Source organism: Harpia harpyja, chromosome 5 (genome assembly GCF_026419915.1).
Source record: "Harpia harpyja isolate bHarHar1 chromosome 5, bHarHar1 primary haplotype, whole genome shotgun sequence".
In the NCBI taxonomy this organism is placed as follows: Eukaryota; Metazoa; Chordata; class Aves; order Accipitriformes; family Accipitridae; genus Harpia; species Harpia harpyja.
The window spans coordinates 75,031,153-75,055,580 of NC_068944.1; the positions used below are offsets into that span (position 1 = coordinate 75,031,153).

Genomic DNA, 24,428 nt, shown 5'->3' on the forward strand with positions numbered 1-24,428 from the left:
TTGGATGCTTACTGTTGCTCCTTATGTCCTGCAAAAGTGAATTCTTAAAAGCTTGTGGATTGGGGTGGGGGAAAAATACCAAGCAGAGAAAGCTCACAGTGGTTTCTTCTGCAGCACACGCACACAAAATAATAGAGCCAGAATTTCACTGGTAACACCTTTTTAATAGGTCAAAGTAACTGTACAGTTCATTATATTCTTCCTGAGAATAATTTATATCCCTCAACAGCAAAAAGGGAGTGTGGTTTTTATTTTAACAGAACAGATGGCATAACTGGAAAACCAAGGAAAATCTAATTACACTGCTCTACTGTAACTCCTCCCAGGCAAGATAGACAAAAGGATGGGTTAGTTAACTACAGTGGGTTTAAAATATTTAACATGGCTTTAATCTGTCTTTATAAATTATATAAAAATGGGGGACATGAATGGTTACAGAACTCCTCTAAATGCAGCTCTGAATTGCTCTGGTACAAAGCAGCATTTTTGCTTCCAAGGAAAACAACATTGCTACAAAAGAACTGGCACATTATTCTGGTGAAAAAGATGAGAGTTTTCAGTTGTGTTCTACAGCTAGTTCCAAACAAATGCTTCACACATTCACATAAAAGTAAAAGGCAGGAAGATGAAGAGGGCTTTAGTTTGTCTTGAAATGACTGAAGTCTTGAAAATATAGCTTTTTATTCTTTCTCTGTAAATTGTGATTAGCATATTGCGACGTAAGTGTTCTAATAAAAAAATTCCAGTCTGGATAGTTCATATACTGTGGGCAAGAATTCTCAGCCCTGAGGTTTCCCCGAATTCTTTACTTCACAATATCTTTCTCCAATGTGCTGCTCAAACAGTTTTGGCTCTGAGACCGTAACCCTGTGGCAGCTCTAGGCTAAGCGTGTCCCATGCGATGGTATAAAACTGAATTGCGCTCCATAGCTGTGATTTCCCGAGGGCTTTTGTACAAACTTCATCTTGTGATAATGCCACTTTTTGAATCCCAGACCAGCTTGGCTTTATGATAAAAACTTTGTTAAACTTTTGTAATGAGAGAGAACCAACAGCGGTCAGTCAGGTCTGCTGAAGCAAGAGGCGCTGGAAAGCCAGGACTACACTGGGTTAATCCTCACTGCTGGTGGAAGGTGAAGTAACATCCTTTCGCAAGCAGAATTCTTCCCTCAGTACTTAGTGCGGTCTGGACTGACTGATCATTTTCAGTCTGGCTTGATCAATAACATCCAGCAAGTTTTTGGCATCCACAGCCAGAGCGTGAGCGGCTGTCAGCATCTGCTTTTTGTACTCCTGCTGCAGGCTGGTCATGACATACTGCTGTGCCAGTTTCATCTTGTTAATGAGCTCGGCCAAGTCTGAGTTCAGCAGCTTCTGTGCCATCTCAATCTGGAACAAGAAGATTCAGTCAACTGTGCAAGTTCTTAAAAGCATTGCACTCAAAGCAGCGGTACTACAGAGCAACAGCACTATCCACCCTCCCTCAGTAGCTCCTGCTTGAGATTTCTGATTGAAGCTGGGGCCATTTCTGTGGGCACCACATGGAGCAGATGGAATTTTCTGCTGTGTGGAGATCAAGAGCAGCCTTGTCAGCTGCTGAGCCGCCCACTGTTAAACGGCACCAAGACCCAAATTGCTAACAGTGGATTTTAACCCACGTCTTTCACTTAACACCTTGCTATGGGCTTCCAGGTCCCTATTATCACCACGCTTTTTATTACTGTTACTGAAGTAGCTTGAAAAAATAAAACAAGTCAAGAAGCCAGGTACAGGTTACTTAACAGAACCACACAGCTAAGTCAGGATGATTCTCTAAGATGGCACTTAAAGAACCATTCTGTGGCTTTCTCATTATCACACTCATTCAAGGTTTTGGAGGAAAACGGTTTTACTCCTGACTCGTGAACTTCACTGAAAGACCTCCGTCACTTCTCATCCAGAACTAGGTTACTACAGGACATCTTCTCATCAAAACCTTCCAGCTCCACCAAGCTATGCTCAATTACCTGTTTAATGACTTTGTGTGCAAGCTGTAGTTTAATGAAGGATTACACTTGCACTAAGAATTAACTCCCAGGTGGTCTCCTTGCATCAGAATACTGGTTTCATGTAAGCCCTGCTAATGGGTTTTATGTTGACTTCCTAGGGGTGAGTGTTGCACGCTCTTCAATTATATCCAGTTTAAGCATCTTCACTGAAGTCAATACAAGCCTATGTCAACGCAGCAATTCTAGTAAAATTTATTTCATGTAGAATTATAACCCTAGAGTTCAGACTGCTTAGAGAACCAAAATGTACGCATGTGCAAAGAAGAGAGAGCCCAAACACGTCCAGATAGCTGTTCTGGCTGAGGCTAACTTGTAACGACTGAGCATCAGGTGAGTGGAGCGCTACGTACCTCTCTGTGGGTGCTTGCAGGAAGCACTGGGAGGGTCTCATCTACTGTTGCTAGTAAGGTTCTTAGCGCCAAACCAACCTCCTAAGAAAAAAAATTTAAGGAAATAAACTTTAAAAACTTGGAATGAATGGATGAGAGAATTGTAGGAGTGCAGGAAGCAACAGATACACTTAATTCCTCTGCTGGATAAGAAGGGAGTTAGAATATGGCTGAGAGACTTTTAAAGTCCCACCTGCAATTCTGTGTTTCACCATCAAAACAAGATACCACAGGGTTGTTAAAGTTTTTCTTAAAAAAGTGAAATGTCGAGAAGATGGTGCAGAACTCACTGCCCCTGGGTAAGCACCGGCAAGCTGGGGAATAAAAGCACTGTTGCCCACAATCCTGTTAACAGTATCCAAAGCTCCACCCCTCTGACCACAAGTTACCCGCCCCGCAAATGCAAAAAGCTTTCCTACTTCCAACTTCCCAGCAAATTTCTCCTACACCACTTGAAGACCTCATTCAGGAGAGAAATAAAACACTCATTTTCAGCATTGCCTCCGTACCTTTACCATGGGTACATACTCCTCCGGCGGAGCTGGCTGTATTTTACTGGACATTTCTATGACCGCTTTCACCAGCCCAGTTACATTCTCGTAGACTTTGTCGTTGGAGCGGTCCAGGTTGGCCGTAGGAGGAGGGCTGATCTCCTGTGGCTGAATCTGGAAGCAGAGAGGGGTTGTTTAACCTCCTGTCCCCAGTAGATGGGGCTCAGCAACTTCCCAACCTCTGCAGACCGCTGGGAAGGTCTGATATTCGCAACAGCCCCCGCCCCGTCCTGCTGGGTCCCCTGTCCTGGCTGAGCACGCTCACTCCTGGATCTGAAGGAAGTTTCCTTTAGTTCTTCTGACTGAACCTGATCTGTGAAATGACACTGGGCAATTTTTACCAGGATTTCCCTGAAGAGCTTCCAGTATATCTCCCGCAACCGAGAAGAAAATAATTTGAGGAACGAGGAGTATAGAATGCTTGATACATCTAAGTGGTTCACTACTGATGGACAAGTTCTACTGCTAAGGCAACAGGTTATCAGATCCATCATTCCAGAAAGTTGTTTTGTGCTCCAAAACAATGTCAGAGTACATAGTTAACATACTGATACAGTAAAGAGAGAATATTGCAATACATATTACTTTTTTGTTAGTGAAAATTCACAGCAGATTAGCAAAAATGGTGTCACCAGTACAGGTGGGAAACACCAGATGTTTTCATACAGTTTGTTTCCAACAGATCAGAAAAAACCCAATGGGTTAAAAATCCTGTAGTCGTTACTCATGCAAAACTTCCATCAAGTCAGATATGTCTGGAGTTAAAACCAAGACAGACCGAAATAATCCTGGGTCAGAAGGGAAACAAACTTTGAAAATTTCCTATGTAAGGTCCTCAGTATCTCTGCTCCTGAACTGTAAGACTACAAGCATCCCAGTTCCCTGCAGCTCTTCACTGCTATGGGATGCCCAAGCAACACTCGGTGGGAGCAGAAGGTTAAAAAATTGCTTACTTCCTACTGGTCACACAGCGGCCATCCACCCTGCTGATCTGAGATGGCTCACGGCATTTCAGCCCACCACACTGGGTTACTACTAGTTCTTACAACTGGTCCTAGCTACAGAGATGTTTCACCTGAGGTATCACCTGAGATACTACCCCGATGAAACCTTGTCTAAGGAAGGAGTGCAGGATTTAGTGCACAGTGATTCCATTTTGTTGCATTTCACTAAGTGGGTACTGACAACTATTACAGAGATTCATTCTAGCGTATTGATCAGAAAACCTTAGGAAAAAGAACATTGTAATTGCCTCAATCACCAGGGAAAGGCTGTGATTCTAATTGGTTTCAGCAATCGAGAAGTTAAACAGTCATCTGGCAAAGTCACATGCAAAGACATTTTGGAATAGGGCACGTACACACACGCTCACGCACTGCTTACCCTCCATGGCTATGGTTGAGCAGAATGTGGGGGAAGGTTAAAGAAATTTACCAAAAGAAGGGAAAAAAGAAAAACAATATTAATAAAACTCAGCAGGAAAAAAACCAAACCAAACCCAAAACATGTGTAGCAATAAGAGACCAGTTAAAAAGCCTGCAACAAAAATGCATCCTCAACAGTATCGGCGGCAGTCATTCATGTTAGCTCTTGGTCCATTTGTTACGGAAGCACCATGTGCTGACGACCTGCTGTGCACTCGCATAGGAAGTGGAAGTATTTGCCATGCACCCATGCTCACTTTTTACTAAACACATGGGGAAGAGGTCATGCAAAGCTTAACAGGAGCAAGCCAGTCTGGCAAGCAGCAAAGTGGTGAATGGAGTAGAGGGCCTCTGCAACGGTGGGAAACACCACGTCCTGTGCAACCCTGGTCCCTTTACACAAACAATCAATAGATTTAAGAAAATGTTGTATTCATCTTTCCGAAACTTTTTTTTTCTTTAGAAAAGTCATGATAGGAAATACATGGTCATCTAACTGTGCAGCTTCTGTTCGCAATGACTCGTCAGTTGTGGTGTTAAGAACTACCAAGAACCCGTTCTGCATGGATTATACCCAACCCATGTAACTCCTACAGCCAGGCCCTAACATTTCAAGAATACGGACATCTGCGTTTCTTAACGCTCAATTTTCTGTTTGTTTATACCCAATATCAACACTACTGCTCTGCAGACTATGAAGTCAGGAGTTTCTTTGTGTGGACTGGCTGACTTTGCCTCAGCAGGTAACAGAAACCAATGTATTTCCTGGTGCATGCCCTAAAGGTTCCTGAGGGCAAGCAGTTCAAATCCTCTTCATTTGTATTCTGCAGAAAAGGGAGACTGAAATGGGTGTACAGAAAAGGGAGTCTGAAATGAACCCTAGAAGCATCTTCAGTTTAAGACTGCAGACATTAACAAAGCTATATGCTATCAAAAGATAATGGGCTGTTTTCTTTAAGGGGCATAAAACAATCCAATTTCAAGAAACTCTTGACAGAAAAAACAAAATCAGCCCTTCTTTTCTACTGAAGAAGCTATTTAGTACACGAATCTTATTCACTTGTTATTACTGATGACTTTGGCTGCTCAGGTTTGTTTGTTGTCAAAAGGATGTATTTCAGAAAACATTTTTCATGTTCCAGTATCAGCATTTAGAAAGGAAATTTTAGAGAAGCCAAGTTTAGTAACACATCTGTTACTGCTTTTTGAAATTTTCTGAGGCTTGGCAGCTTGAAAAGCACTGGCATCAGTTTCTAATAAGTAATCCTGCTCAAATTCGCCACTGCTGTCTATTTACGCTGATTCTTAAATATTCCAATAATCTCAGAACAAGACTGAGACAGGCAGGCAGCAGCTGAGATCGATTTGTGCTGAACATATTGCTTTGATGGCAAGTTTTGACTTTCATGGTCAGATGAACTGCATTTTTTCTGTATTTTCTTAAACCACCTAAAACAAGCGTCACTTATCACAATAGCTGTGTCTACCACAACATGGATTCCCATTCTTTACTACAGGCTTGGCAGGGCTTACATTAGCCAGAGGTTCTCCTTCCATGAGGAGCTGTACTATTAGCATTAGCTGTTGTATTACAGCAGGGATGGCCCTGGTGTATTTGCAGAAGCCTGTGCTCTAATGCAGACCCCATCCTTCTCCTCTTGGGAAATAGCTGGAGCAGAAATACATCACCTCCCTGGGTGCTACTGATGGCATCAACTGACAGAATGGGAGCAGCAGCAAGAGTGATCCTGCTTTAATGCTCTGGTCAGTAATACTGCCATCAGACCAACTAGTCTTTGTGGAGGCATATTGGTCTAGCTGCAAAGGTAGTGAAATAATAAAATGGCGATGTGTATAGATCAGCTGCATTTCTGTTAAGAGTATTACTGAAAGAGAATTCCCAACCACTATTCTATCTAGCTGCTGGAAACCACTAGCATCAGAAATAGCTCCGCTGGATCCCCTTGGGAGGCCCTGAGGTCACTCAGGTTTCTGTTTCCTGAAGATTAGAAAGGTAACGGAGTCCCAAAGGCAGGGAACAACAGCTAGAGGCACGATTTTAAAAGTGACTGACATACTAAAGATCAGTTCCATTGGCACCAACTGCAGTAGGGGTCAGGATGCTGTGTTTCACAGCACCCTGCAACATCTCTCTGCTAGAAAACTGTAAAGTTTAGGTTTTGGCTTCATTGCCTATTTACTGGAGATGAAACAACACTTTAGAAGGCGTCTCAGTCACAGGTCAGACAGCCCATTTCTCCTCTTCCCTTGTTCCCCAGAGCTAGTAGGATTTTAGGAGCCTTGGTGCTGCAGCAAGAGCTTTTTGGAGCACCACAGTTCAGACATGTCTCGCTTCTTTGTGACTGAGGACAGAAGACTTTGGTACTACCCGAGTTAACTGGGAGCCCTGGGTGTGCTCCTTCCTGCTTAACAAAACTGCTGAGCAGGGGGGCTGAGTTCATACGGGAGATCTCATATGCTCTTCAAACTAGAAATAAGCTCACCTGGGAAAGGTTCTACACGAGGACCATGCTGAATCACAGTAATGGAGGATATGAGCCTATCAGCAAACTCCCCACTTCCCTGGAGAGCTGCCAGTGCATGTTTGCCCCATGACAACATTTACTTGGAAAGCAAAAGTGACTAAACTTCCCATGGTCTCTACTTCAGAACAGCAAACTATCTGAGAGTGGTAATGTTTAATCTTCTGAAGCGTATTTCATGTGATACTGAGCAACGTACCTTCACGCCTTCGTTGTAGCTGTCCACAGGGCTGTTCAGGCTTGCAAGGCTGCCCAAATGGCTGGGGGCTCCAGGGCGGGGAGGTTTCTTTGGCGGAGCTGCGTGATCTGGTTAACAAAACAATTTGCATTTTAGAAGACCAACTTAACAGATGCACCTGCATAATTTTGGTCTGTCAACACTACAAAGGCTACACATGCTTTACTGTACTAGCAGAGGAGATGTACATCCTTATGTGTCTTAACAGTAAATCCATTGTTTGTAGCAGCTACACTTTAATCTCTATTTCTACTGAAGAAATGCAGACAGAAGAGGTTGTGGAATTCATCAAGTTTTCCTGCGATTATGAGAACATGGCTGTTTTAGTAAGATGCTTTGAAAATCACTTTGTGGGGCAACTGCTACTCATCTCAGTACACCTACCCCAGACCTGAGAGGTAATCACCCCCTCGTACCACAGCTGAGTGCCACACATACTGCGTATGTCTGGGAAAATCAGACTTCTTCACGGCAGAAATCCTGGATGTGATTCACTTTGAGATTGAGAAACCTAAATTTAGGTGTCTACTTTTGTTTTACATGTCTGAACTCCACACGCATGGTGAAGTCCTACACAGTGACTCAGCTTCCTCTAGACACTTCCTGCCTGTTGATGAAACACTTTCTTGGCTTTGCTGACTACACCTATGGGGACTGCACAGGGAATTTAAACACATAGTGCACTGAAACATCTATGTGTAGTTACCTGGAATTGCATCCACCCCTTGTATGAAAATACTAGCATAAATCTTTATTCACTACTGCTGCTAGAAGACTTGTAATCAAAGATTCAAGATGACAATATATGAATTTATTGCTTACCTGGTTTACCCACAGGCTGATATATGTGCTGGTTACCAGCCTATAAAATAAAATATACATTTAGACTATTATTACAGTGCTCACAAATTTCATCACCACAATCCGAAACACTGAGATTAGCCAGTTCTCAGCACATTTCCCAACAGTTAAAGATACATCCCTATTCACCATCACCAGCTAAGCTCCTAACTACAGGTATATTATTTATAGAATAAGAAAATAATTTTCGTTTATTTTGTATTGCTCACAACAGCCCTGGCCTCTACGTTACAGCTTATCCTTCATTATAAATCAAATGTGGTGGTATATTCACAATTATTTTTAGCCTGTATTCAGAGATCAAACTGTAGAAGTCATGGTGGTAAAGAAATGGCAGTGCAACAATTAGGAGACTAAAGTATTTCTGCACTGCTGAATGGTTTCCATAGTGTTAACAGATTTCTAAGCTGCTTTACTTTTTGCTTTTGTTGCAAAGCTCTTAGTCAAGGTCAATTTGCTTATTCATCTGGAAGTATTTAATAACAGATTGAAGTGACTTTCCTTGGTAATTATGGTTATACATCCTTCACGCCAACCTCAGTCGCCGAGGTGAGCAGCTCCAGTGCCGGCATGATTGGCAGCAGAGTGCTCTAGGAAGGTGCACAGAGGGGTCTCCTGAACCGGGGGAAGCCCGAGGGAGCGGAGAGACCCACCAGGAGCCCACAGCTTGTCTGACAGCAGCTGAGACCTGCAGGGCCAGGAGCAATGGCGGAAGATTTAAATGTGGTGCAACCGCCACTAGCACTCAGTCACCGAGGCGAGCAGCTCTGGTGCCGGCACCATCCACACCTATAAAAGAAGCCCCTAGGGAGCGCTGCGACTGGGCTGGGCAAACAGGGCATGGCGTGGCAGGGTGCCGTAACTCTGCTGGTTTGACCAGGGAGCAATGGTATCCACCCGGCAGAAGGCCATGGCCTCTCTAAACTCTGCACCCGCCGCCACTGACAGCAGCTTCCCAGGCAGAGCTCCGATGGAAGATGCTGCCGTCCGGGTGTCCGTCTGCAGGCCGTGCCCTGCTCTTACACCAGTGCAGGACGGCAGTAGTGAGCACACCTGCGGGAGGTGTGCCCAGGGAGAGGAACTCCTCCGCTCAGTGACAGAGCTCGGGGAGGGGGCGAGGAGGGTGAGGAGTGTCAGGGAGTCGGGGAGGGAGACGGACTACTGGAACTGCACCCTGCCTTCCCTGGGACAGACCTGTCGGGCACACAGGACACAAGGTACGGAGGATTCCCTATCCTCTCCCCAGGCGGCAGAAGGTGGTGACTGAAGGGATAGGGGGCAATGGCGACAAGGTCCTGCCCGGCACAGCAGGCACATCTCCTCCATGACTTCCTCACCTTCCCAGGTGCCCTTGCACAATAGGTACGAGGCTCCACAAGTGGAACCGAACAATGACAAGGATGATGGTTCATCTAGGTTGGAGGTGTCGCCAAGGTTAAGTCGGCCTATGCCCTGTGTCAAAACTGCTTCCATGAAGAAAAAAGGATGGGTCATTGTCATAGGAGACTCTCTTCTGAGGGAAAGAGAAGGCCCAAAATGCCAACCAGACCCACTTCTTAGGGAAATCTGCTGCTTAGCTGGGGCCTGGGTTAAAGATGTGATGAGAAAACGTCCTACCCTGGTATGGCCCTCAGATTGTTATCCATTATTGCCTTTTTATGTAGGCAGTGATGAAGCTGCAATAAGAAGTCCAAGGGTAATCAAGAGAGTCTTCAGGGCCTTGGGACCACTGGTTAAGGGATGAGGAGCACAAGCAGTGTTGCAGGCAATGATGATGGAAGAAACAAAAAGACTCAGCAGATCTATACCTGGCTTCATGACTGGTGTCACTGGAAGAATTTTGGGGTTTTTTTATCATGGATTGGTCTACACAACACCAGGCCTGCTGGCGACAGACGGGGAAAGCCTGTCTCAAAGGGGGAAAGGATCTTTGCACAGAAGTTAGCAGGGCTCGTTGAAAGAGCTTTAAACTCGATCTGAAGGGGAAAGGGATAAAACCAGGCTCACTAGAGATAAGCCTGGGGGCGGCACGCCAGTGTTTGAGGGATGGTGTGCTAGTGAGGTCCTTCAGTCTGCTCCACAATGTGCTGAGTACACTGGAGCACATTTGAAATGTCTTTATACTAATGCGCGCAGCATGAGGAATGAACAAGGAGCTAGAAGCTTTGGCCCAGTCCCAGAGCTGCAACATCACTGGCATAAGTGAAACCTGGTGGGATGAGTCCTGTGGCTGGTGCGCCACGATGGATGGTTATAGGCTCTTCAGGAGGGATAGGCAGGGGAGGCCAGATGCCACTGTATGCAAGTGAGGGGCTGCATTGTGTGGTGCTTACAGTTGGCGATGACAGGGTTGACAGCCTCTGGGTAAGGATGAAGGGGAAAGCAAATAAAGCAGATGTTGTTGTGGAAGTCTACTCAGCCAGGTGTGAGACCTCCCAGCCAGCCAGGATGACGACACCAATGAATTATTCTACAAGGGATATCTCTAGATCAGCTGCCCTTGTCCTTATGGGTGATTTTAACTTCCCAGACGTCAGCTGGGAATATCAAACAGTGGACACAAAGAGGTCCATGAAATTTCTGCAGCACATTACTTCTTGGTGCAGGTACTAAGGGAGCCAACTAGGAAAGGTGCCCTCCTAGATTTGTTGTTTGTGAACAGAGAGGTACTCGTGGGTGAAATAGTGATTGGTGGCTGTCTTGGTCACAGTGACCACAAGTAGTTGAGTTTCAAATCGTTGGAGATAGAAGCAAAACTTCAACCCTGGATATGGAGCGAGCAGACTTCGGGCTGCTGAAGAAGCCAGTTAGTAAGGTCCCCTGGGAATGTGCTTTTGAAGGTACTGGGGTCCATGAATGTTGGCCACTTTTTAAAAGCCATCTTTTAAGAGCACAGGAGCAGGCAATTCCAGAGTGTCAAAAGCCAAGCAAGCAGGGCAGAAGGCCGGCTTGGCTGAGCAGGGATCTTCTGCTAGAACTTACATGGAAAAGGAAAGCGTATGGACATTGGAAGCACAAACAGGCAACACAGGAGGACTACAGAGATGCTGTTTGCTACTGCAGGGAGAAAATTCATGCAGCCAAAGCTTGATTAGAGTTTAAGCTGGCCAGCACTCTGAAGGAAAGCAAAAAGGGCTTTTTTAAATACGTTAACAGCAAAAGGAGAATCAGAGATAATACTGGTCCGTTGCTTGATGAGGTTGGTCACCTCACAAATAGGGACACAGACAAAGCGGAGATGTTTAATGCCTTCTTCACCTCTGTCTTCAACACCGATGATGGGCCCTGGGACCCCCAGAGCCCTGTGTTGGAAGACCATGACTGGCGGGGGCGGATGATAAACTCCCAGCCGACTCTGAACCGTTCAAGACTTGCTGCTCCAGCTGGATGCACGTAAGTTTATGGGGCCCAATGGGACTCATCTCAGGGTACTGGAAGAGCTGGCTGATGTACCAATTTTCAAGAAGAGTAAGAAGACCCTGGTAACTACAGGCCTGTCAGACTCACTTCACTGCCTGGTAAAACTATGAAAAAGGTTATTCTGGGAGTTATTGAAAAACACTTGAGAGACAATGCAGCCATTGGTCATAGGCAGCACAGGTTCACGAGGGGAGAGTCCTGCTTAACCAACTTAATTTCCTTTTATGACAAGGTCACCCATCTAGTTTACCAAGGGAAGCCAGTAGATGTGGTTGGTTTGGGGTTTTAGCAAAGCTTTTGATACTGTCTCTCACAGTATCCTTCTGGACAAAATGTCCAGCACACAGACAAGTCCATAATACATTGGGTGAGCAATTGGCCAATGGATCAGGCTCAAAGAGTTTTAGTAAATGGGGTTACATCAGACTGGCAGCCAGTGACCAGTAGGTTTCCGCAGGGCTCAATATTAGGGCCAGTGCTCTTCAATGTTTTTATAAATGATCCAGACACAGGAATCAAATGTACATTAAGTAAGTTTGCCAATGATACTGAACTAGGAGGAGCTGTGGACTCCCTCAAGGGTAGAGAGGCCTTACAGAGAGATCTGGATGGACTAGAGAGCTGGGCACTGACCAACCATATGAAATTTAACAAGAGCAAGTGCTGGATTCTCCACCTAGGACAGCGTAATCCTGCTTATGCATACAAATGGGAGGACAAGAGGCTGGAGAGCAGCCCTGCAGAAAGAGATCTGGGGGTTTGGACTGATGGCAAGTTGAATGTGAGTCAACAGTGTGCCCTGGCAGCCAAAAGGGCCAACCATGTCCTGGGATGCATCAAGCACAGCATAGCTAGCTGGACCAGGGAGGTGACTGTCCCACTCTACATGGCACTGGTGTGGCCCCACCTCGAGTACTGTGTGCAGTTCTGGGCGCCTCAATATAAGAAGGACATCAGACTATTAGAGTGTGTCCAGAGGAGGGTGACCAAGATGGTGAAAGGCCTCGAGGGCAAGACTTAGGAGGAGTGGCTGAGGTCACTGGGTTTGTTCAGCTTGGAGAAGAGAAGGCTGAGGGGTGACCTCATTACAGTCTACAACTTTTTCAAGGGGAGCAGCGGAAGGGGAGGTGCCGATCTCCTCTCTCTGGTGACCAATGATAAAACATGAGGAAATGGAATGAAGCTGCATCAGGGGAAGTTCAGACTGGACATTAGGAAAAGGTTCTTCACTGAGAGGGTGGTTGGTCACTGGAACAGGCTCCCCAGGGAAGTGGTCACAGCACCAAGCCTGTCAGAGTTCAAGAAGCATCTGGATGACGCTCTTAGTCATATGGTTTAGTTTTAGGTAGCCCTGTGAGGAGCATGGAATTGGACTCGATCTTATAGGTCCGTTCCAACTTGAGATACTCTATGATTCCATGGAAGATGAAAATCTGTTTGGTCACAACCAAATCAATACTTTATACAAAACTTGCAGTTGTCATGTCATAAAAAACATTACAATCCCAACAGTGTCACATTTTATGCAAACGTATCTGTTCAAAGGAGTTTCCATTGCAAAGTAAAACACTGAAGGCAGTCAGAATTTAATAGGTCTAGTACTGAAACATCTCAGAGAGGCATTTATTTATAAAATAAAGACCATTTTCTATAAAGTCAGAATACTTCTTTGCATCAGACCTAAGGAAGCTGCTTTTTCAACACTCTAAAGATGACATTCAGACTGCTTAGGATTCACTTTTAATGGTACGAAAACACAGTATTTGCTTCAATTCACCTTCAGCTCTGGATAATGTTATCATAACCACCACCTAAGAATGTTAATTCATTTCATTTTAAGCAACTGTTTTTGAACGTCTTGCATTCTCTATTTTCAGAAACACACCCCGGTAACAGGGACAATAGCAGTACACTTACTATTCCTTAGCTTCTAACTCCACCGCCACCTCATTTCAGTGCTAGACCACTGATGATACCAAGCATCTTGCCCAACAGCACGCAGAAAGTCTGCAGGAGATCCTTCGAACTGAACTGAGAAGCTCATGCCTTGACAACTCACTCATCTTTCCATTAACAAACTGGAGGGATACTCACAATTGTAGTTCAGCATTTATTCAAAGCTTCAACCTAGCATTTTTAGAAATTCATGTTATGGTTTTAAAATTACAGGCAGATCTGGTAACGGCTGCTATGCCTAAGGTTGCCTAGCACTTCAGGCTTGCTTTCAGCTGCTCAAAACTTTGCCAAATTTTAACTGCATGAACTGAAAATTCCCACACTAACTCTCTACTTCAAGCTAATTTCTATCAGTTTTCTATGGAAAACTGTGGCAATAAGCGTAACTTTCAGAAAGTAAGGTTGCATAAAAATGTATTGCATAGGGAGAAATCTGAAGTTCCTTTAAGTTTCGTAGATGATATTCTATCAACTTAATGCTTTAGAGCAGAAACGTGATGGCTAGAAATAAAGCAGCACCCTGCCTACTCCAAGTCTGTAACTACAGACTTGAAAAAAAAAATCTAATTTCACTTTCAGGAACCAGGAGAAGAAACCAAAGATCCAAAGTCCTGAAACTCTTCCGCTGCCACCATGAACCTCCGAAACATACTGGCTGATCATCTCACACCACTGTCATACATCTGCCATCTATAGTTAGAAAAAACATCTGCTTTCGGCCAGCACCATCAGTCATGTCATTAACTTTGATTTGTGTTGTTGACCTAAATATTTCAAATCTGATAACCCTGGGGGAAAAGAAAGGGGGAAGAGAGGAAGGAGAGTAAAATTCCACTAAAACAATTCTTGCATTTTTACTTCCTGAAAATTGCATTTTAAAAGTGTATGCCAAAAGAATGTGCACAAAGTTATACAGCCACATGCTTGTCAGTTAGGAACTACTAAAATGCATGTGGTAACTGTTTGTACCATCCTATCAAAGAACAGGATCATGTATTACTTCTCCTCCCTCCCAGTGTCCCCAAACAGTGCAGATGGTCAGAGCTGCTGTGCTTTCTGCTCTACAGCTTTCCAAGTGCCACAACACCTAATCAAATAAAAAGTCACTTTGTGGGGAAGACGTAAATGACTGCAGTGAACTGGATTCTGTCCTCACCACTGTCACAGAAATGTCTGTGTAATGCTGGACAACTACTTCATCCTAGTTCTCCTAGAAATGACCACTGCCTATTTCTCATCCTCTCAATGAGAGATTGATATCGACTCACAGAAGCATTAGACATTTCCCACTGCAAATGAAATCAGTCAGAGTTATGTTCTGAATGTATTAAGAACTATAAAAATGCAAAATCAAATTCTGGAACTAGAAATGTAGTTATCACAAATTAGAGTCTCTTTTAAAACTCATTTTGTCAATGATCACTAAGTGTTTTCTTCACAGTCTTTCAAATGGGGTGTGAAATTGTACTACCTTGTCTAGGAAGACAGGACTTCCCCTACAAGCAGTTTGGGATCTGGGTGTTGTATTTTTTATTCTAACCCCAGGCAGTCATGTTGAAATCAAGCAGCAGTCAGAGAAACTAGCTGGCTGCAAGAAGCTGTACTTTAAAACCCATTGCCACTGATAGCCACCTGAATCAAACCTCTGACATCACTTCAAAATCTCCCGGTTATCTCAACCCATCTTCATGAGTAGCACAAAATGCAGCAATACTTTACTTCTCTTTTATAAAGATGCAACAATAGCGAAGACCTATCAATAACTAACAGTCTTCTTCAATTTCATGGAAAAAAATTTAGTGGCTTCCAGACAGGAATGTCTCTAGAGACCATGCTGCAGTGTGTCATTCATATACTCATTCATGATTGTACTTTGGCTGCAAATGCAGGAAGAGTCCCTAAATTCTTAGGCAGTGAAGAAATACTGAAACCAAACTAGGTGTTTACAATCGCATCCCAGAAGAACTAGGAAAGTGAATTTAAAATATTAACTTTAAACACTTTAAAGGGGATCCCTGGGGACAAACAGCAGATGAAGCATCAGGTTTCTATCATTAATAGTCCCTAGCCTAACGCTGCCCCCACCTTCGATCAGTATGATTCAGAGATTCTGACGGCAATTAAACAATTGGAGCAATATTTTTAGTTAAATAGACAGGAGTTAAGCCAGTAAGAAAGAATACCACAGCTGCAGCTGTTGTCTGGCAATAAATGAATGGTATGGGGTTTATTTTTTTTGTTTCATAGCGGATCATTTACCTCAAACAGATTTCTGGGTAATACAACAGTAACATTTACATTCCTTGTAAGAAAACCCTTCAGATATTTAAACAACTGCAAAAGTTATTTTAATCCTGCTTCCTGTTGACCTAACTTTCAGAAAAGTATCCACATTCTTAAACAAAAGTCCCAATTATACAGCACATGAACATTTAAAAATTATTGCAACATATTTGTGGAAACTTTTTAGTATTTGTTTCAACAGCAGCTTCAAGGGGAAAAAAACCAACAAACACCAAATCCCCCAAACTGCTGCATGAACAAGTTTGCCACAGCTGCTGTTCCCACAGAAGCTGAGCCTCTTGGAAAGTTGTAGAACCATGTAATAATAGTGGAAACATTTAGCAAAAACTTTAAATCCTCTACCATAATCAAGACAGCGAACAGCATGTTCTACCAGGAAACTGGAGAAAGAGTTGGGAGATGAAAAGATCCCACACATACTTACTGGGCCCTGGAGACCTCCATCCTCTCGGTCGATGCTGCTTCTGGAAAGCCGCACATCAGGTTTCTGAAACAAAAATTAGAAATTTCATCCTGCACTCTGCTTACCGATTCACAAGACCTAGGCTTAAAATCATTTTAAAGTCAGGAAAGTACTGTTAAAAATTTACACTGACAAATACAGATATCATTTCACTCCAGTCTATACACCCCCGCTGCTGCAACTACGCGCTGCTGCAACTGCAGCTACTGAAACTCCTGGCAGCCTTCTCGACTGCTTCTTAACCACCCATTCTCAGCGCATGTGTAAAAATGCTTGTTATAAATATTGATAGTACCATTTCCCTAACACAACATTGGAAAACCTGCATTTTAATTTTCTCAAAGGCAGCAAAATTTGTTGTTTTAAAAAAAAATTGTTTGCTTCCCAACAGCAAAATTTCAACCACGGGATGAGAAACGCTGCACATTAATTCCCACTTCCTGCCTGAGGACAGCTTATATGTACTTGGCTCCCTCGCCAAGCCTGCAAATGGGGCCAATTACTGGAGCTCTTTAAACACTGCGTTTGGATACAGAAAGCTAATAAAGACATCCAGATGCACTATTCTCCTGATACAAGCAACAAACGAATTTCTATTTTATATGTTTTAAGTGAGATACAGGAACCCAGCACTCAGTTGTTTTAAACAGTAAAAATAAGACCACACCAATTATTTTCACATAGCAACCGGTCATTTTTCTCATCTCCCCAGTAAATCCAGGTGTGTTGTATTTGTTCTTCGAGGACAACATTAATTACATGGAAAGACAAAGGAAGAGTGGATGTGAAACAAAGGTTAAGGCTGATCTGAAGAAACAGGTTCAGCAAAATGAGAGTGCTTTTCTAGTGCACCAATTCCAGCACATAAAAACAAAGAGGATTTCTCTGACTCTTCAATTCACTCTCCTAGAAGACTGCATGAGGAGTTAATGAAAATGGATAAAACGCATATCTACATCAGTGTAAATACAACTTCCTTTTTATGTCTGTATGTATATATACATAAAACGGACACATGCAGCATGAGAATGAACATTTTTTATTTAGAGAAATGTAGGCATGTGAATACTGACTGTAACTAAACTCACCCCATGTTCTTTCAGGGTCAGTTTTGGGTGGCAAATATATCTGTTTCTTGTTTAAAGATACTCCAAATACCTTTCCTCCTTCTTCTAAAAGCACTGAAGAATAATTCCAACTCCCATATCCTGTTAAACGACCCTAAAAAGCCAGCAGGGCACACAGAACTTGCAAAGATACACTGATACTGATCTTCCATCATTAAAAATACTCCAGTTGTGCTGGTAGTCTGTCAGAAGGGCTTATACTTTGGATTTTCATTCAGTCTGCCGCAGACTGAGTGAGGCACAGCCAGAGACAGTCACTGCCTGAAAGAACTTGCAGATTAAAAATACACAAATCATACTAGACAGGGAAATATTTAACCCCATCTTAAGCATGAAGAACTGAAGCAGACACAAGCAAGCAATTTCGCAATGTTTCTCCAGGAATTTGTGACAAATTTTATGATGAAACCTACCACTGACGAATCTCCAGTTTACTTCCTTTAATATGATGAAGCAATTTTTTCTGATTAAAGTCTCATTGGATATGGGTATGTTAGATACTTCATTAGAACTAAAGTAAGTCATTATTCTCATTATATTTTTAAGCTAAAGCAAATAGCTATCCTTGTTTATCTAAGCACACAACTAACTACATTTCTATTACACTGATGTTCACACTTTGCCTTCGTTTCATGTTTGTTTCTAGCCAGGGAAGTGCCCAAAGATTTTGGAAATAGTCAAAGACTATTTTATCACAGGGGTCTTTAATGCTCTTTGCACTTTTAACAACTTATTACTCCAGAAAGGCACCCTAAATTAGATTCCAAAGATAAAGAAATATTGAGCATTTTAAAAGATTCAGAAGCACAAAAATACACACTAGTCCAAATAACAGATTTTTTTCTAGTATTATAAGAAAAAAGTTAAATTAACAGACATAATATCCACCTCCTCCCCTCCTTGTCTTGCTAACAAGGTCCTCCCTTTCAGCATCTAAACTCTCTAAATGCCCAGTTCTACAACCTCTCATCACAGCAACAATTCAATTACCCATGTCACCACCAGCAGCAAATGTGCACCATACGAGTGGACTTCAGGATATCATGCACATGATCAGTATACAACCACCTAGCTACAGTCTAAGAATCGTTTCACAGAAAGGTTGTAAATACACATAAAATATTACTAAAATGAGCATTATTAACTTGACAAGCACTTGCTTCACCCATTGCCAACAGAAATACGGAGTCCTGTTGACTAGCCCATGCAAGCAAAACCATGGAAGGCCGTGGTGTTGCCCAGGCATCTCCAAGAATGTGATCTGAAAACAAAGATACAATATGCCAAAAGGTAATGGCAAACCAGAGGGTCCACAAGCACCCTGTAGAGCTACACAACCCACCTGCATCTCTGTGATCTGCATCTTTATATCTTACCAGTAAGGACTGACAATATTTAGTGGTACATAAATGCAAGCCCTTTCAACTTCTCCAAACATTTTCCTCCTTCTGCTACATCAAAACTTGGATAGTTAGGAACACAAGGAACAACAGAGAAATATTCAACACACTTTTGTGTCCAATGACTAAGAAGAGGCCCAGTTATATTTCTAGTGACTTGACTGTGTTCTAATAAGTTCTAACTCCCATTTTAGTAAATGATATTCTGATTTATTCATTTGTGTACCTGTGGAAATTTCAAAAGAGAAACTATTTTACAGTAAAGGTGATATCTAAGATCAAACGCCCATTGTATTTTTAAATATTATTTAGCAGCAGTTCTTATGCTTCTACAGTGGTAAGAGCTCTAATTTTAGCCCCTCATGCTGGCATTACATAGCAATGCATTGCTGAATTTTTAAAACTGAGATCCTTTAGATGTGTTTAATGCAACATTCTCTAGGTCAAAAATAAGCCTCACACCGAAACTGACTTGTTCTGTTTCTTTACACACCATCTTACAGCCCCAAAGCACAGGCTTCTATCTTTCCAGTCCTTTCTATGGCCCTATCCCTCCATCGCAGCCCTCTTGAAAACCACAGAGGCTCCTTGAATGATTCTCCCATGCTGATACTGGGCATACCACTAGATATACAGAGCTTCTTGGCTGGACAGGAAACGATCCTTTCTGAGAGGCAGCTGAAGGGGCTGGAAACTGAGTGGTGGGTGCCAAGGTGCTAGGCGTGTGCGTGTTTATGGAGAACATTTCTGGCACTTGTTGGAGCACAACTGTATTGAGGGTGTATATACAACAGGGAGAGGAGTTGGAGGGGGGAAAACCCTCAAGACATCCACTTGGTTGTGAAGCTCCCAAGTTGAACATAGCTAGTAAGATGTATATCTACAAAGGCCCTGCTTAATGCTTTTGTGTGGCATAAGACTGTTTCAGAAAATGAAGTCTTGGGAAATTGGAGACTTAGGATTTCAGCTTTACCTGAAAAAGTTGTCACTTGTGAGTAGATTTTTTAAGGCTTGAAGCTAAACAGTGACCGACTGTGATGACAAATCATCTTCAAATGTGTTTCATACTCATAGTATGATGGGACTTCTCAAGCACACAAACTGTAGCGCTCTGAATTTTTTTTTGTGAAAGCACCAACCGTACTAAACTAAAATGCAAGTTTAAGCAAACTCTTTTCCACTTACCATTATATTCATTACAGATATGTATTTCAGGGAGGAACTATATTTTATCAAATATTTATCTTGCAGAAAATCAAGACCCTTGGAAAGTAAATGGATTTTTTTCAAATAAATAGTCTACTATCTGAAATCTTTGGAAACGTCATGAGGACTTTTCAGACAGGATGCATATGTTGGCAAACTGGAACATAATCTACTTTATTTCCAGTATTTCTGGTCACTCACTAATAAAAGAACATGTAAGTCTTGGCATTCTCAGGACATACCAAATAGTAATGTCTTGGTGGGATTTTCTCAGGCTAAAAATTAAAATCTTATTTTAGCAACAGTTCACATCAATTATATTTGAATTGCAGTTCTCAGTGTCAAAATAGGACAAAACCACAACTATGTGGGAATTTCAGAAAAAAAACAAAACCAAACACGATAAGGAAACTATGCGAGTTATTTCTCCTCAACCTATCACAGGAAAGGACTATAAATTTCTTAGCACAACACTGCTCTGTCTTCTGAGGAGTTACTAAAAGGCATGCACATAGATATCTTTATTTTGTATCATAAAAAACAATGCCACATACCATCAATACAGCCACAAAAGAAAGGTTCAAACTGGAAACTAAATATAAATGAGGAAGCAGGTAATTAAACAGGCCCAAAAGAAAAGCATTCTGCGAAACATTCAGAGATAGTTAGCGACAGTGCCAAAAGTTACAGCATTAAAATCACTAACTTCACTACACTGCTGAACTTAAAAGTCACCTTGAAAAGACACAGAATGACACAGTTGCTTTCCCACAACTCCTGCGAAGCAAACTAACTAGCTACCAGTTCAGCAGGCTCTCTCATGGCATCATCACCATCACTGGTTCCCTATCTGTGGTTACAGGTGATTCTCCTTTTGGGTCAAACTGCGTATTAAAATACAGAAGGTATAATCTCTCCTAGAAGCAATTAAAAAAAAATTAAATATCAGGATAGTTTTTGGCAGTTCTAAACTTCTGTCAAAACCCACAAATAAAAGCATCCTCAGGGGCCTTTAAAAATTATTTTAACTCAATGAATTAACTGATTTGCCTTTAAATTAATTCTACAGACGAGAAGTCAGGGCTGGAAGATTAAACATACACATACTGTGGCCCTAATGGAGTAATTTGATCCTTATGAGCTGATTTTCTGTGTGCACAAATACTGTAAAGGAAAGCCAGCGCGTTGGACATAAGTGCAAGTATCGCAGCATGCATGCTAGACTGCAGGGTAATAGGCCAAATCTTTTAGTTACAGTGAGCTGCAAGTGCCAGCAGCAGAGAGGCCATTCGCAATTGTGGAGCACTGCTTTTGAGGATGGAGGCTGTTCGTTCAGCTTCTATATGCTATGTACTGTGTACAAGTAAAATCTTGATTAACCTTGATCAATTTTTTGGAGGGTGGAAATACCCATATCATCAAAAAACAACACAGGAGAAAGTGCAGAATGAGAACGTCATTAATTTCTTGTGATTCTGCTTGTCTGCTGAGGTCTAAACATCACAGGATATAAACGATCAGGGAAAAATTCAGTCCTCAGGACTGCAGCACCTAAAAAAACCTAACAGTAAGACTCCTTACATAGAAGGCCCAACAGACATCCGCTTGTTTGACATAATGTGTTTGTACTGCAGCCATCTCACCCCTCCACCTGCATATGCCCTGGACACAGACTGTCTTCTATAGTTACCTGTATCAAGCTTAAAGTGCAGTAATGCTTTGTCTTCACTTCAGCTTCCTCAAAAATAATTCAGACATTTCTGTCCTCCTTCCTGGAGACGCTGATATCCAAAGCACTTTTATCAAGAGAGCATGAAAGCCCACAAGTTTAATCAGTGTCCATTAATGCCACCAGACTAGTGTGCAACATCCTCTCTCTGGGTGGGAAGGAGTGTCGGTCCTGGAAAAAAAGTCCCCCAAAACCACCCCCTGCCCCTGCAGTTCTCTTCTCACCTCCCAATGGATATATTTGGTACAATTTAAAATTAAACACTTCTCTACTCTTCAGTTTTCACACAAGAGAATTGTTTTCATTCAGAAGCTTCCCATGAAGACAGATCTGATTGTTTTCTCTTTTTACAGCAGAATTTCTGAATTCTGGATTCTGTTAAGGCTGCAGCTTGCAAACAAAATTCCTACCTCCTTTCAAGTATTGACTAGTCACATGTTCTCAAAGGACCAGTTTCAGGCAAACTGCTTACACAGATAACAACTTCTCCGAAGACTCGTAAATTTCCATTTCAATGCCATTGCAATTTAATTCTTCATCTGGGGCGTCTCTTCTAGCACGCACAGCATCAGTGCTGTTTATACTTGTACTAACATGCTTTGAGTTGTATTTTTTCCCTGTAGAAGCAGCGATAAATTTCAAGTCATGACCAAGTTGGTGTTACTCTGGGGAAACAAAAATGGTACTAACAGAAACCCCACCGAGGATTTTTCTTCTCCTTGCAGTGTCTTACAGTAAATGATTTGCAGTTTCTCCCCTGTGAGTCCAATTCTCAACAGCAGAAGTGAGATATATTGTAAGAGTCTGAAGAATGTGTAAATAGAGCAGCTTTTGAAAGTAGCCAGTTTAAACTGAGAACACTACACTGTATGGTTACGTAAGTTAAAAATTAAAATCTGGCTCTACTCTCTCTATTGTTCTCTGTGCTCAAAAGGAAAAATTTTCTGAAACCTGCCTGTAGCAAACCATTTTATCAAAATCTAAAGGTTAGTGCAGAAAGGTGTCTCAAAGCAAATGAGACACATGACACCAATTTTGAGAAAGTAAGTTGCTTCTCCTCCCTAAATCACCTGGAGTGAAATTAGGCAAGGCCCTTCTCCCAAGAGAAGAAATGTCACTAGTCACTCACTAGAGGACATGGGCCAAGGAGTCTGTGTGTAATATACGGATTATTTCTACACTGGACCTGTGTTTGGACTCTTATGTATTAATTGTGGATGTCCTTCAGGAGATCTGCAAGGCCTCTAAGAGTGACTCCCCACAATGACTTTTCTACCATCTTGATTTCTTCAGGGCTAAACTTAGAAAACCACATTACTTTTTGAAGAAACACCCATCTATAAACTGAAGATTCCGCTGACATACATCCTGCTACGGGTTCAAATATACCCTGTGGTATACCCTGTCTGAAATCAGGTCACAGGCATTCAAGTATAAACCCCAAAGTCTGTATAGTCAAAATGTTCATGCAGTAAGAAAAAAAACTGAAGTCTCTCATGGATTCCAATTCCTCATTTTGGCCATTTAAGTTCATGCTTACTTCCACTCAAACTTTCTCTGGTTTTTGCCTTTTTAACCCTCTAAAGGTTTACATCAACCAAATATAGCTCTGGCAAAGCTGCAGAGCTGTAAGGCTGCTCACAAGTTCATCACCTAGTTCTCCTTTGAGTAGGGGGTAGCAATAGAGATGGTGTCTCCTCACAGTAAAAACTAACACATAATGAAAACAGTAATTCTTTTCCAAACATATGCTAAGACTATTACAGATCAAAAGAAAAATCAGCAAGTCCCTCCTCAAGCAGCAATTTGGGGGATGGTAAACACCCTAATGGTCCAGAGGCTGAATTAAAACAGAATAACAAACACTACAAATAATTATCATCTATTCTGCAGAAAAAGCCAGAAAGTTCAGAAAGGTCAGAAACTTTTCTGCAGAAAGTTCCCACACAATCTACTGCCACCTGAAATCACAATGCCTTATTCTCAGTAAGCATATTAATTTCACAAAAAGTTCTTGACCATCTTGAAAGTTTTAACTGACAATGGGATCAGTTTGACCTCCTGGGCTTGTGAAAGTCACAAGCAACTGGTGCCACTCAAGACTGGAAAAGCTAATGCCTAAATTAGGGAAGAAATTTTCCTTTCCCCTCCCTCTCTTCAGCTTATAATAAACTGGACAAAGCAATCTGGGTACAGTGGTTTCTTTACAGTCATCCAATGGCAAACCGCAGATTCCCAAATGCACTTACAAGGAAACCAGCCAAAAGCAAACTTCAACATCCTTTAATCAAAAGTAACATCTCAACTCTGGCACAAACTGGATCTTGGCTAGAACATGTACTGAACATGGAGGCATCTATGAGTAGCTCTCAAGAGCTAGTAGAGTTTTATCCTACCTTGGTTGTCTTCACAGCCATTAGCTGTTCTGAACAGTTCTGAATACCACACATAACTAAAACCCTGAGAGACTAAGGCAATTCAGTCGGCAAGAAATAAGGTCTTGGTAACATTGTCTACGTACAAGATCTGCTCTCCATTCCCGCTCACTGGCTTTCTGTAGATTAAAGCATAAATTCTTATTTTCAAGGAACTCAATGTCCTGGCTTCAAGATCCCTAAAAGACTGTTTCAAGTTCTGTAGGACAGTCATGACCAGCAACTTCGTTGTCTCAAATAAAACTAATTCATCCATACAATTAAGATTTTCCTGGAGACCAGCTCTAGACAGTGCAGAGAACTCTTACAGAAACGATAGAGCATTATCATCATC

At 42.3% G+C, this 24,428-nt stretch overlaps 1 protein-coding gene across 10 annotated transcripts in view; it reads right to left on the minus strand.

The window, feature by feature from the left end:
* Nucleotides 1-143: 143 nt before the first annotated feature.
* PTK2 (protein tyrosine kinase 2) overlaps nucleotides 144-24,428 on the minus strand; it is a 227,748-nt gene continuing 203,463 nt past the window's right edge. For 9 of the 10 annotated variants that reach the window (XM_052787688.1, XM_052787689.1, XM_052787685.1 and 6 more), the window contains 6 exons: nucleotides 16,159-16,221; nucleotides 8,016-8,055; nucleotides 7,155-7,261; nucleotides 2,947-3,102; nucleotides 2,399-2,479; nucleotides 144-1,389 (listed from right to left, as the gene is read on the minus strand). In XM_052787688.1, coding sequence (XP_052643648.1) covers nucleotides 1,177-1,389; nucleotides 2,399-2,479; nucleotides 2,947-3,102; nucleotides 7,155-7,261; nucleotides 8,016-8,055; nucleotides 16,159-16,221 — 660 coding nt within the window. In that variant the 3' untranslated portion in view covers nucleotides 144-1,176. Of the gene's footprint in view, nucleotides 1,390-2,398; nucleotides 2,480-2,946; nucleotides 3,103-7,154; nucleotides 7,262-8,015; nucleotides 8,056-16,158; nucleotides 16,222-24,428 lie in introns of those variants that run through there. The other variant, XR_008235252.1, reaches the window with a different exon arrangement.